At 57.7% G+C, this 12,189-nt stretch overlaps 5 protein-coding genes across 5 annotated transcripts; 4 read left to right on the top strand and 1 right to left on the bottom strand.

Moving 5' to 3' along the window:
* Window positions 1-544: 544 nt before the first annotated feature.
* SCP_0405060 (hypothetical protein) lies at window positions 545-4,273 on the top strand (the record flags this gene model as incomplete). Its single annotated transcript, XM_027757238.1, has 11 exons — window positions 545-692; window positions 771-1,374; window positions 1,483-1,703; window positions 1,760-2,295; window positions 2,354-2,448; window positions 2,520-2,669; window positions 2,729-2,853; window positions 2,930-3,156; window positions 3,215-3,334; window positions 3,391-4,063; window positions 4,116-4,273. 11 exons carry the CDS (start codon window positions 545-547, stop codon window positions 4,271-4,273), a joined length of 3,057 nt encoding a protein of 1,018 aa, XP_027613039.1.
* Window positions 4,274-5,634: 1,361 nt separating this feature from the next.
* SCP_0405050 (hypothetical protein) lies at window positions 5,635-5,847 on the top strand (the record flags this gene model as incomplete). The annotated part of the gene is made up of 1 exon (XM_027757237.1): window positions 5,635-5,847. The coding sequence occupies one exon, from the start codon at window positions 5,635-5,637 to the stop codon at window positions 5,845-5,847; it is 213 nt and encodes a 70-aa protein (XP_027613038.1).
* Window positions 5,848-6,626: 779 nt separating this feature from the next.
* SCP_0405040 (hypothetical protein) lies at window positions 6,627-6,907 on the top strand (the record flags this gene model as incomplete). Its single annotated transcript, XM_027757236.1, has 2 exons — window positions 6,627-6,645; window positions 6,702-6,907. The coding sequence occupies 2 exons, from the start codon at window positions 6,627-6,629 to the stop codon at window positions 6,905-6,907; spliced, it is 225 nt and encodes a 74-aa protein (XP_027613037.1).
* Window positions 6,908-7,496: 589 nt separating this feature from the next.
* Window positions 7,497-10,577, top strand: SCP_0405030 (hypothetical protein; the record flags this gene model as incomplete). The annotated part of the gene is made up of 4 exons (XM_027757235.1): window positions 7,497-8,913; window positions 8,973-9,964; window positions 10,025-10,129; window positions 10,182-10,577. The coding sequence occupies 4 exons, from the start codon at window positions 7,497-7,499 to the stop codon at window positions 10,575-10,577; spliced, it is 2,910 nt and encodes a 969-aa protein (XP_027613036.1).
* Window positions 10,578-10,936: 359 nt separating this feature from the next.
* SCP_0405020 (hypothetical protein) lies at window positions 10,937-12,178 on the bottom strand (the record flags this gene model as incomplete). The annotated part of the gene is made up of 4 exons (XM_027757234.1): window positions 10,937-11,118; window positions 11,208-11,417; window positions 11,476-11,730; window positions 11,785-12,178. 4 exons carry the CDS (start codon window positions 12,176-12,178, stop codon window positions 10,937-10,939), a joined length of 1,041 nt encoding a protein of 346 aa, XP_027613035.1.
* Window positions 12,179-12,189: the final 11 nt, after the last annotated feature.

Here is a 12,189-nt window from a genome sequence, read left to right as displayed (position 1 = left end):
GCAGGATCTCGCGCGTATCGCTGACACGGGGTGCTGACGCGATGTGCGTGTGCGTCATCCCTGCGAGCAGCTGCCCCTCCCAAGTCGGCCGTTTTATTCCACCGCTGCACAGCCCGTTGAGACCACGATGTGTGCGCGGACAGCGGCGCACGGACTGAGAACAAGTCCGACTGAAGACGGCGCAGAGTGCGCTCGCGCTCTAAAATTAGCAGGGTGCGTTTATTTGAGGAACGGGGTGACGTTTCAGGCAGACATCACGTGGGCCGCGGAGGTGAACTGAGTGTGAAATGTGGCGGGGAGCGAAGCGGAGCGTCGGGCTTAGTGCTCGGCAGAGATTGAAGTCGTCGCGGGCCCGGCGGCTGTGGTCAACATTGTTGAGGACGCTGCCATCGCCGACGAGGACAGCTGCTCTGCAGGAGTCGCGAGAGCTCGCGACGGACACGGTGCGTGCGTGGGCTGTATGGCTGTGCATGCGGAGGGCTAATGTTTTGTCGGCGCACGGGGATTAGAACAGTTTATAATCGAGGGATAACCACCTTTCGCAATGGACGCCAATCCGTCCAAGCCGGCGCAACTTGCCCCAGACCACATCCCTCAGCCGAGTCGCTCCTCCCACACTCGTCCCAAATCAAGGAACAAGCCTGCCGTCACCGCGTCTCGCCCCGACCCCGCCTTGCACTCTGAAGCCTCCAGTGAGTCCGCTCCTCGCCGTCCCCGAGCTCGTCCTCACCGTCCCCACACTCGTCCTCACCGTCCACCACGTTCTCCAGCCCCCGTCTCCGACGTCCGAGACCACCCTCACCCGCCACCACCACCACCAGCACCCCCGCCCTCTTCGTCCTACAACCGCTTCACTGCGCACCTCCAGCCCTACCCGGGGCCCGCAGGTCCATACCTCATGAATCCGCCCTACTCGATGAACGGAAACCCGTACCCCTCCTCTCCGTCCCCCTTCCACCAGCCACAGCCCCCCGCGTCCCCTGCGAACGGTCAGAACCCCCACATTGGCCCTGGCATCCCTGGGCACTACTCTTACCCCGTTCACCATCCTCCATATCCCCACCCCTACCCCTCCTACCCCCACTACCCGCCCTCGAATGTCATCATGTACAGCCCGTCCCCTGCCGCTCACCCCGACCCCGCACGCAGCGTCGCCCCCGCGTCTCCGGCACCCGCCTCCAGCTCAGGTAAACGTAAAAGGAAGTCTGCCGTTGATGACGAGCGTAGCAGGGCATCTAATGAGGACGGTCCAGATTCCTCCGCCGACCTCGCCCGCGCCGCCGCTCAGAACGCGACCGTGGGCATAGCCGTCGACTCGAAGAAGCGCACCAAGACCCAGCGCGCGTGTGACAGCTGCCGGAGTCGGAAGATCAGGTTCGTGTCGCGCCCAACATGCAACACACCCCGTCGATCCCCCCGTGTTGTATTTTTGCCTAACTTCTCCGCTTTCTTCTGGGCACGCTGACGCTCGCTCCCGTTTAGATGCGACGTGCTCACCGAAGCCGAGCCGCCCGTGTGCCAGCACTGCAAGCAGTACGGCTTCGAATGCACCTTCTTCCTTCCCATTACAGAAACGCGGTTTAAGAAAAAGAAAATGGAGGAGGAAGCGGCGTTAAGGGCTTCCGCGGAGAAGGAAAAGGAGGCGGAACAGAGCACATCTTCGCCCCAGACCGACCCCAAAGGCGGCGAGGTCAAAATATACGGTGAGGAAATATCGGCCATTGCTGTGCTATATTCCAGGCACTGATTGCGCACGCAGGGCCAACATCTGCGGCGCATATGCTGCACTCGCAAGCGACGATCTCCTCGCGAGCGTACGAGTCCTACGACATGCGGTATCACCACTCGTGGGACCTTAGCACGGGCGGGGACGGCCTCATCCGCGTGCACGAGCCGCAGCAGGGCGAACTGCAACTCGCGCTCCCGAAGCCGATCGACATGCACATAGAGCGCGACGTCGTCGAGAAGCTCGTCAACGCGTATTTTACTGAAATCGCGCCGATGCTCCCCGTCGTTACGCGCGAGGAGTTTGTCGCGAGCAGCCCGCCCCCGCCCGTGCTCCTGTACGCGATCTGCCTGGTTGCCGCGGCGCGCCGCGAGGTGCCCCAGACCGTGTTCGACTCGATCCGCTATGCGGTGAATAGCCTGATAAAGATGGAGGACGTGTTGTCGACCGCGTCCATCGTTAATATGCAGTCATTGTTGATATTGACTATGGTGGGGGACTGCCACTCACAATTTGTGCCGAACGCGCTGTCGGCGCTCTGGATCCGCCTCGGTAGTGCGATTCGTATGGTCCGTAATCGCATCGTCGGGTCGATCGCAAAGCTGATTGTGTACGTCGTATTCACAGGCACAGGATCTTGGTTTACACCGTGCCGAGTCCGTCAAGCAAGACATCGAGTTGCGCCGACGATTGTGGGGCATTTGCGTCATTAGTGACCGATGGTATTTTTTTCTCTCCTTGTCGCTCGGTGTTGTCCTATTCGGTGTTGTCAGTATTGACGATTTCGCAACAGGATCAGCCTCACCTATGGCCATCCGTATATGATTGATGTTCAAGACTGTGATGCGCGACTACCATCGTCTGGGGACCCTAATGATCTCTACATGGACGAGCTCGTGAGGCTGAGTGTGCTTTTAGGTCGTGTGCAGAAGGCTATTTATACGTATGTCCTGCCGTCGTATGCCGTCTGCCGTCTGCCTGAGCTGACCTATTCTCTTGCAGTCCTGCCGGCTTGACGGTCACAACCGACGATGCCCTGCATTCGCTGCTTTCCGATCTCGAAACGTGGCGGAACAACCTGCCAGAAGAGCTGCAGTTTCGCGGTCCCGAAACACCTATGGCTGCCGGTGCGTGCCATTTCCTCTGCCATCACTGTGCCGTCGGCACGCAAGAACTCTGGCTCACCGGAATCAAATGACTTAGGCTTACTGTTCTTGTTCTACGCGTGCGTGAACATGATTTTCTGGCGCGTGTTCATGCGCATATCCTACACTTGCCCGTCGCACCTCAAGTTTGCGCTGACCGTCGAGAAGTGGTCTGCGCTCGTCTCGCTCACGGGCCAGGCTATCGATTGGCTCGATGCCAATGACCGTATGTACGACGTCTGGCTGTTGGTCGCGTACTGCGCCACCTCTTGTGCGCTCGTTCAGGTGTGCAATATTGAGCCCCCCTAGTACGTGTACACTAAATCGGATTTCCTCTTCCCAGTATCACACTTGGGCACGGCGGCGAGACCCAGATGCCCAAGGCAAGCTGAAGAAGCTGCGCGACTGCGTGCGGAAGTGGGAAGCGTCCCTCTCGCCTGACCATATGTCGGCAAGACGAAAGGCCGGTCGACACACGTACAGCGCCCCGTTGAGTCCGCTTACTGACACCCTTTACAGACTGCGGAGATCATCGCGCTCCTCTATGAGGCGACGCTGGGTCCGCCTCAGCCGCCCGAGGTTCCCGCGCTGAACCCGACGGGTGGCGTGCGTGCGAAGCCGCCATTGGGCGGGCTCGTCTTCCAGAAGGACCCGTCGCGTCCGGGCGGCGGCGTGTTCGTCGCGCACGGCAAGGACCGGCGGGTGGACAGCGACGTGCCCGAGGGCACGATCATCGCCGGATCCGAGTCGGAATCTGAAGGTGAGGCCCCTGCGGCCGCGGTGTCTCACGTTGGAACACGCAATGACCACGCGCTATCGTCTCTCCCTCCTCCTGGCTCGGGGTCTGCTGCTACTTGGACGCCGTCATCCGCATCCGCACCGGCTCCATGGACTGCCGTGCGTGCAGTTGCGGGCACCGAGCAGCAGCAGCAGTCGCGCCAGCAGCTTCAACACCAGCTACAGCAGCAGCATGGGGCGGATCAGGGGCCCTCGTCGATGGTCAACTTCACACCGCTTGGAGGGAACATGTCCAACATGAACCCCGCGCTGAACAATGCTGCGTTATTGTACCCCGGGAACGTGCAAGTGATGAACGTGCTGGACTTCCCGCAGGCGTCCGGCACGCTGGAGCAGCTCGCCATGGCCGACAACGGTTTGCTGGAGGGCCTCCCGAAAAGCTATTACGATTGGGGTGCGTTCACTGCTTGTTCATTTCGATGCAGTCGTGCTCACTCCCGGTGCAGGGCAGTGGGAGTCGTTCTTCTCGCGCATTGCACCTCAGGCCTCGGGGTTCCAGCAACGACCCGGCGGTACCGCACCTATGGCGCCCGCCGCTGCCGCTTCCTCACCTCAAGAAGGGCCGTCCAACACGCAGTACTACTCCCCGAGCGGCGGCATGTAGGGCACGGGCTGCGGTGAGAGCGGGCTAGCGGAGATGCCTATCCGGCGCAGACGTGTGTTTTGGAGTGTAGAGAGAGCATCGGCCATCCGTGGCGCTGATATCGGGCGCACTTTTCGCGCGAAGCTCTGTCGGGCACGAGCGCGTGCATGGGACTCTTTGGCTCGTTGTACTCCGTTCTGTCTATTACTACCGTTATCATAATCGTTCTGGAGCTTGCATGGAATTTCTTTTTCCTATTTGCTGGCGTTAATATGAATGTTGCATCGCGATATGTTGTTGTCTTTTTACCGTTCGGCGCGCGCTGGTATGCATACGCTCTTCGGTTGCATATAGTCAAAAATACATTATTTGCTTGTAAATATTAATGGGCTCAGCTCACTCTGAGGCTCACACTCTCGCGTGCCTTCCATGAGATTCCAAATGCATGGAGATGCCAGCGGCGAGTGAGCTCAGGGTCGTCGATCTCTGGATCTGATTCATCCTTGTAGAATGGCCGGTTGGACGGTGTAGGAATTCCCAAGAGCGAATTGGATTCCACAAGCTATGAGGACGCACGCACATTCTGCGGAGTGCGATATCTGACGGAGTGGGACAAGCCTACAGCTTCGTTTCACTCGCTTGCTGTACGACCAGGCATACGGTACCCGCAGTGGCGGAATGTTGAAGCTTCGCGCGCGATTTTGCCTGTCACGCGAGCCTGCCGTGGCAGTGTCAGCAGAACCAGAAGATCGAACACACACATGAACGGGTGTGATGAGCTTTGTGGATAAGCCATGGGCATTAGGGCGCAGAAAGAATTCAGGAGAATCTCCGAGTCCGACCTTCGGGCGGAAGGCCAGCGAGCGAAAGACGTGCCCTATGACATCCTTGATTGTTGCAGCATCGGTGCTTATCGGGCAAGATGTGTGTGAGTGCAGGAAGAACGATGCACGATGGGACCAGCAGCGTGCCACCATTCTTGGCGACATTTCACCGTCGTGAGGGACGGTTTGGGAACAAAAGAGGACAAAGTGAAAACAAGGCGACATCCATATGCTCCTGCATAGGTGTGAGACGATCGTGGCGGGGGGGCTCGGTGTCTTGTATGCCTTGCGTCTGCAATGAGGACAGGCGAGTCGAGGCTTGCTTCGCTGGCTTTTTTGCAATTTGGGAGGGAATTTTGGGTGTGCCCCAGATGACACGTTGAGGTCGGAGTTGTGCAGAGTTGTGCACCCTCATTTCTGTTGTTATAGTATATTCTGGGACGGTTTGTCACATTATCAGGCTAGAAATCAAACACTCACATTGATGCTCCGGATTCACCTCGATGGCGCTGGGAGATGCAAACGCATTGTGCGATAATCAAATACATCCCAGGGGTAATGGAGCCACAACAGCTCCTGCAACGCTTGTTCCCGTACGTCGCAGCAGTGGATGATCACGGCAGGCCGCCCGAAAAGATTCGTCTCGTGCATGACGTAGTGCGGGACAACGTCCCGAAGCAACGACGGCGAAATCCGTATGCATATGACCGAGAGAAGAGCGAAGAAGAGAAGCTGCAGCTACAGCGCTGGTCGCACGGCGGTTCTTTCTGAGCATCCAGCGGTGCAGCCCATGTGGACGGGTGTGAGCGCCTACACTGCAGCAACGCAACATTGGAGGGTGACAGTGCTTGTTCTGTTGTTCCGAGTGGTTTCAGCTTTGGAACGCTGCTCGACATAAATGTACAAGGGAGGTCAGGAGATACCGTGCAGTATGATAGACAGATGGATGAATGCTAGGGACAAAGATGCGACTCACCTTTTGTTCTGTGGTTGCTTTCACCGTCATTTCTCCGGTTTCTGGCAGGATACTGATCTTGCTAGCCTGTCACTCGTGTGAGAGTTCAGTCGACCAGCATACATTCTGAAAAACATTTCACGGTTCCTCGAGTTGAGTACCAACGACTCGGACGAAACGTTCGACTCAATGTGTTAGGCTTATCCCGGAATAGATGCCTCAGCGCAACTCCAGTGAGTCCAGAGCGAGTGCACGACAATAGAAGGAGAAGAAGCTGGGAGGACCACGACTCCCACACTAGAAGCCTCGTATTGCGCACTAGTGGTGCTGCGCAAATATTGTGAACATTTCGGCGAAGATGTCTCGCAGGATTTTTGGTTCCTTATGTTTTGAAGAGATTATCCTTCTTTGGATATGAGCACGTGTGTCGTGTTCCTCGCACGCCCACCACTTGTTAGCGTAGTCAGTCAATTTTACATGTTTCCACTTCATTTTGCACCAACACGTTGATTTCTGGATTTTCGTCGGGTTTTTATGGCCGGATATGCGCTAGAAAGTCCTTGACGAAGGCTTCAAATTGCCTGAGGTCTCAGCGATGCAGGCGGCGAACACATGTAGGGAAGCGTACCGCTCTCCCTGATGCCATATAACTCACCCGTCTCCCTAGTAGATCTGCATTTGTGCTCTCTGCTTGTCGTCTTCTGGGCAGCGTCAAGCACGGTTTCTGCGGTGTCCGTACCGGTTGGCTCGGACGGGTTATTCCCGCGAGGAAGACTTCTGAATTCCCCGGGTAATGGCGTTATCGACGACAACCAATCTGCGGGGCTTCCCATGGCATGGCAGCGGCATCCTAAGAGGTTCTATGATGGGCAATGAGGATCCTGTTGTGCAGGTTGTTCACTGAGATGGTCAGTCATAGTCCGTTCTCGTTGAGCCTGCCTAACCGGTGGTGCGCCTGCAGGATTGGCGTCGAGGGTGGCGCTCCTGAAGAGATGAGAGGCGATCTCGATGGAAAGCTGATTCTGTCGTGATGATCAATGCTGCCTGAGATTTAGAGTGAAGCTAAACCATTCTGAGTGAGAAGACGCGTGCGATCTTGGTCGCACGCTTTTGGAGATGCCTTGTACCCCGCAGAATATATCTTCAGTTGTGAGCTGCGTGTGCTCGTCGGACACGTTCTGCCTCGAATAGGCGCATCCTTGCAATATTCCTGTATGTTCGTAGCGAGTAGTAGGAAATAAATGCCAAGAATGTTGGGGACATGGTGGGTAGCAACGTGGTGGCAGCGCGTATAAGATAAAAATGGAGCAGGTGGTGCGTCCTGCTGATGAACCATCTCGATATGTTTTCGTCTCCCACTATCCTACCTCCCACTAATTAGCCCCATTAAAGCCCTTGCGCTGGCCGTACACACTACTCTTCCCATCCCTAGCAATAGCGAGCACCACCGTGCACCACATTCCTTATGGCCCAACTCGCTCCCGTCGCTCAAGGCCCAGCGCGCATCTCCCAAATCCTCCCGACGGTCAAGTGTTCGAGTTGCAACCAGCCAGTCCCAATAGCCGACCTCGGCGACCATGTCTGTGCCCCTCCTCCTCCCCTTCCCGCCCTTAGACAACCTATGTCACCTAAAACTACAGCCAGCCTGCTTCCCCAGAAGTTTCAGAATGTAGTCGCCTTTCCGCGTCTCCAGGCACCACAGCAACACCAGCACCCACATCAGCACCCAGCACAGCGCCAGGTAAGCCCGCTCCACCCACAGCCTGAACGCCCTGGTCCGGCGACGCCTCCACCGCGAGAGCGTGCGCCGTCATCAGTGTCCCTCGGTGCGCGCGTCGGAGCAGACACATCGCGTGTGCGCGCACCTTCGACTGCCTCCTTGAATGTTCGTGGGACAGACAGGCCCTCGCGCGCACGCGCGCCATCCACAGCGTCCTCGCTGAGCGTTCGCAGCGATGACCGCCCAGAGCGCGTGCCCAGCCCGCTAGCTCGGGGTGGTATGTCGGACGTACCGGGCGTGCTATTTCCCACTCGACCAGAGCCCGCTGGTCCACCAAGGATGCCATCGCCGCTCAGCGCTCGCAGCTCACCAGGAGTGCCTGAAGTGGTTTCGAGGACGGGAACGCCTGCGAACTATCCACCCCTGCCGAGTAGCCCTGCGCCGCGTCCACGTGCGCCTTCGACCACCAGCGTGCGCTCGTTTCCCTTGTCTGCAAATGCCATTCGACATCCCGTGCAGTCGAGTCCTGCGCCTTTCGCTTCTCCCACGTATGCTGGACGAAGCTCTGCAAGCGCATTGTCCCCGTCGCATACGCGTCCACGGACTGCGAGCAATGCCAGCGGCCGTCCTTCTATGGAAGAAGAACCCGAGGTATTCTACTCCACGGGACCCAGGGTGGCCTTCACGCCCGCTCAACCACCCCCGCCGCGCGCGCGAGCGCCATCCAATGCGAGCATGCGGCGTCCCGAACATCGTTCTCCAATTCTGAATGACCCGCCTACGCGCGCACGCGCCCCTTCGAGCGCCAGCATGCGATATCCACCGCCGAACTACTCACCTCAGCTCCCGCCACAGCGCCCACGCGCGGCTTCAAATGTAAGCCTTCGGCGTCCGGAGCAACATCTACATCATAACCCTGCGAGCCCACCACTCGAGTCCCCTCCCGTTCCTCGTGTCCCTGAAATCGACACGAAAATTGGCGGCGCTGCGGGGATGGCTGGCGTTGGCCGCAGAGGGTTTGCGGCTGCTGCTCGAGCAGCGATGTTTACTGCGCCAAATAGCCATGGCGATGACTGCCTTCCTTTGCCGCACAGACAAAGCATGGACCGCCGGCGGGCGAATGCGCCCAAATTGCTCGACATGATGTCGGCTGCAAATTATTGTGAGTTCGGCTAAATAATTTCGTGTCGCTCTCAGAGGCTGAACTTCGCGCGGCCGTAGCATCTGTACGTGTGGCTGCGCATACGCCGCCTCTTTCCCCCCACTCAGCAACATCCTCACCTTCTCCACATACGCCCTTTTCCCAGAAGTCGCCGGTATCTGCCGGTATCCCTTCCCCACACGCTGCCCATCACCCTACCACTCCCACTATTCCCGCATCAGGCCCAACGATCGCATCACCCGTCAGTCCAGGTGGTTCGATCTATCAGCGCGATCGCATTGTGCCACCAGCTACAGAGCCTCCTAAGGCTCCCCTGCCCGCTCTTCCCGCAACCCCGACAACGCCGACTTCCATTCGTTTACCCTTCTTCGAGAAGTTTAAGAATAAGCTACCGGACATTGACACGACCAAGCCCGATCCTGAGCCTGCGAAAGAGGAGGCAAAAGACAACCCGCTGTTCTCGCCGAGCTCGGGGTCTGAGTTTAGCGGGTTGGCATATGCCGACTCTAACGCGGAGGACACAGAAGAGGACGTTCGGAGCCCGAAGCCGCAGGTCCCCTCTGGGACCGCACGACCGCGCGGCTCGTCCACGGGCAAGGACAAGGTGCGCTTCCCGTCCATGGACCATTCCGAGTCGCACTACTCCCCAGTTTCGCCGCGTCCCCCGATGCGCAGCCTCTCCGCGTCGACGGGAGCGTCTGCGTACTCGGCGCGTTCCGCGGCCAAATCAACCGGGGCGCTGGACAGGGCGCTGGAGACGCTCTTCGAGGACCCGACGTCGCCCACCGCGAGCTCCGCCGCGAGTCCTTTCACGTTCCCTACACAGCTCGTCCCCGACAGCCAGCGCGACAGCAAGCCGCCGAAGCTCCCCGTGCGTTCGCATACGAGCCCGACGCTCGGTGCGAATCGCGATTCCGCGCGGGGAAAGAAGCGGCCGCAGGTCAAGGTTTGTGTGCGGTGCGAGAAGACGATCGACGACGAGCGGTGGATCCAGATGGATGGGGGGAGCGTGTTGTGCGATCGATGCTGGAAGAATATGTATTTACCCAAGGTGAGTCTTCTCCGACGTCTTCGTTCGCAGTGCGGTTACTGAGAATCGCTCGGGTGGTAGTGCCGCCGTTGTAATTTAACCATCGAAAAGCAGGCGGTGTCGTCCTCCGACGGCCAGTTAAAAGGCAAATACCACAGAGAATGCTTTAATTGCCACACATGCCATGTATGCTTCTGTCTTCCGTCGCCGGTCACACACCTTCTCACACATCGCGCAGAAAACTTTCCCTGATAAGAGCTTCTACGTCTTCGACGGCAAGCCTTTTTGTGCATATCACTACCACGAGGCCAACAAGTCGCTGTGTGCTGCCCCTACATGCGGGCAGCCCATCGAGGGCCCGTGTGCGGTCTCGCACGCGGGCCAGCGGTATCACCCCGAGCACCTTTTGTGTGAGTACGCACGGTGCACCGAGCGGCTCGTGGAGTACTATGAGGTGGACGGGCGTATGCTATGTGAGCGGCATGCGCAGAGGGTTATGAAGGAGGGGGATGAGGGCGAGGGCGAGGGCGACGAAGATCTCGGCGTGGAGGCGAGAGACAGCACTGCGCGGGCGATGAAGCGCGTTACACGTTTCATCGACCTCGCGAGTTTGGGTGAGAGCGAGCTGCGGTAGTCCTGCCCTGCCCGTCCTCGCGAAATTATTTCATAGGACTGGCTGGATGGATGGTAGGTCGGTGCGTGTGGGGACGCGCACCCGTGTTATTATATCCCCTCTTTCGGCTTCGACTTCGGACTACGAACGTACTGCATTTGTATCTCCATCATGCACACTTCCTTCCTCTGGTTTCGTACACGGACATTCAGGACTTGGACTAGCGGCTTCATTTATTCTGTACTTATTGGTGATAACCGCCCGACAAATAACAGCCACCACTATACATACCCATCTAATACATCTGACAGTGTGCAATTGCGACAAGCTCGCAAATATGCGCCGGCTGCCTGCAGGTACTCCTTCTCATCTACAGCTTTCTACGGCTGCACGGTCCGTGCTTCGTTGTTCACGATCCATTCCCGGATGTAGGTGCTGCTCATCTTGGTCTTCTTGAGCACCTCCGCATCGTCGTCGTCGACACTCGCTTCAGTGGAGGAAATTACGTCGATGACGAAGGTGTGAAGTGGAGGAAGTCTCTTCTCCTCGCGCCACTTGTGGACTGAATATCGACGACGGCAGCGAATATCATGAACGACGAAGGTCAGCTACTAGAATACTGAGGTCGGGATACGTAGCAGCGAGACGCACTGGATGAGGCGCCAGGTAAAGTTTCCTTGCTGACCACCAGCCCTTGGATGTTCGGATCCCAACCCGTTGGGCCGTACACATCGCTGATGGGCACAATATCATAGACGAGACCAGGCTTGAACAGCTCGAGGAACGTGCGGGTCCTCTCGGTGCGCACTGACAGCGACTCGAGGACCTCCTTGTATATTTTTTTCTTCAACAGCGCATCGTCTGCGGGCCCAGGTAGCATGTCAAGATGGGTGATGTGTGCAGGCAGGAAGTGAGTCACCAGTAATTCCGACGATGAGCTTCTCGCTGGCGATCCAGGCACCCATGCTGAGCAGAATCTTGTGACCTGCGTGGAGGTGATCAAATGTGCCGCCCAGAGCGACGACGTGCAGCATAGGTGGTACGCTCGGGTCTGGGGCTGGAGGGATTGGGTGAAGTGAGTGTAACGGATGGTCATCGGGCGGTAACGAAATGATGTCTGTCCGCTGTCGTAGGAACAGCGGGAGGTCGGGTGTGCCGCCACTTTGTAGCAAAACTGAAGCACAGTGAGATGGAGTGGAACATTTCAGTGCATATAAGCTGGACGAACCGCAGAAGATACGCTGCGCATCCTGGATCACTTTCTCTGATAGGACATCCTTCGATCCCTTCAGCAGAACATCAATGTCCATCAACACCCTGTCGGAATCCTGTGCGACTTTCGTCGCTTGGACATAGACGAACGTCAGCAGCCTCTGCACCCCATACCAATGCTTCGTGTGCGATATCCCTGCTGCCTCACTTGCAGCGTCAGCACCCGCATTCCTTCGAGGCACATCGAAGAATGGAGATATGAGATAGATTCTCAAGCGTTTTGTAGTAGTTTTGGCAGCGTGTAAGACAGACGAAGCTAGAAAATTCGGCGGTTGGTACAAGTCCTGGATGTAAGCAAAGAGCACAGAGCTGGCGACAGGCTCAAGGCTGGTTGGATCAATATGGTCCATTGTAAAGTTTC

Source organism: Sparassis crispa (assembly GCF_003851025.1).
Source record: "Sparassis crispa DNA, contig_000003F, whole genome shotgun sequence".
NCBI classification, from domain to species: domain Eukaryota; kingdom Fungi; phylum Basidiomycota; class Agaricomycetes; order Polyporales; family Sparassidaceae; genus Sparassis; species Sparassis crispa.
This window is presented reverse-complemented; position numbering and strand designations above follow the sequence as displayed.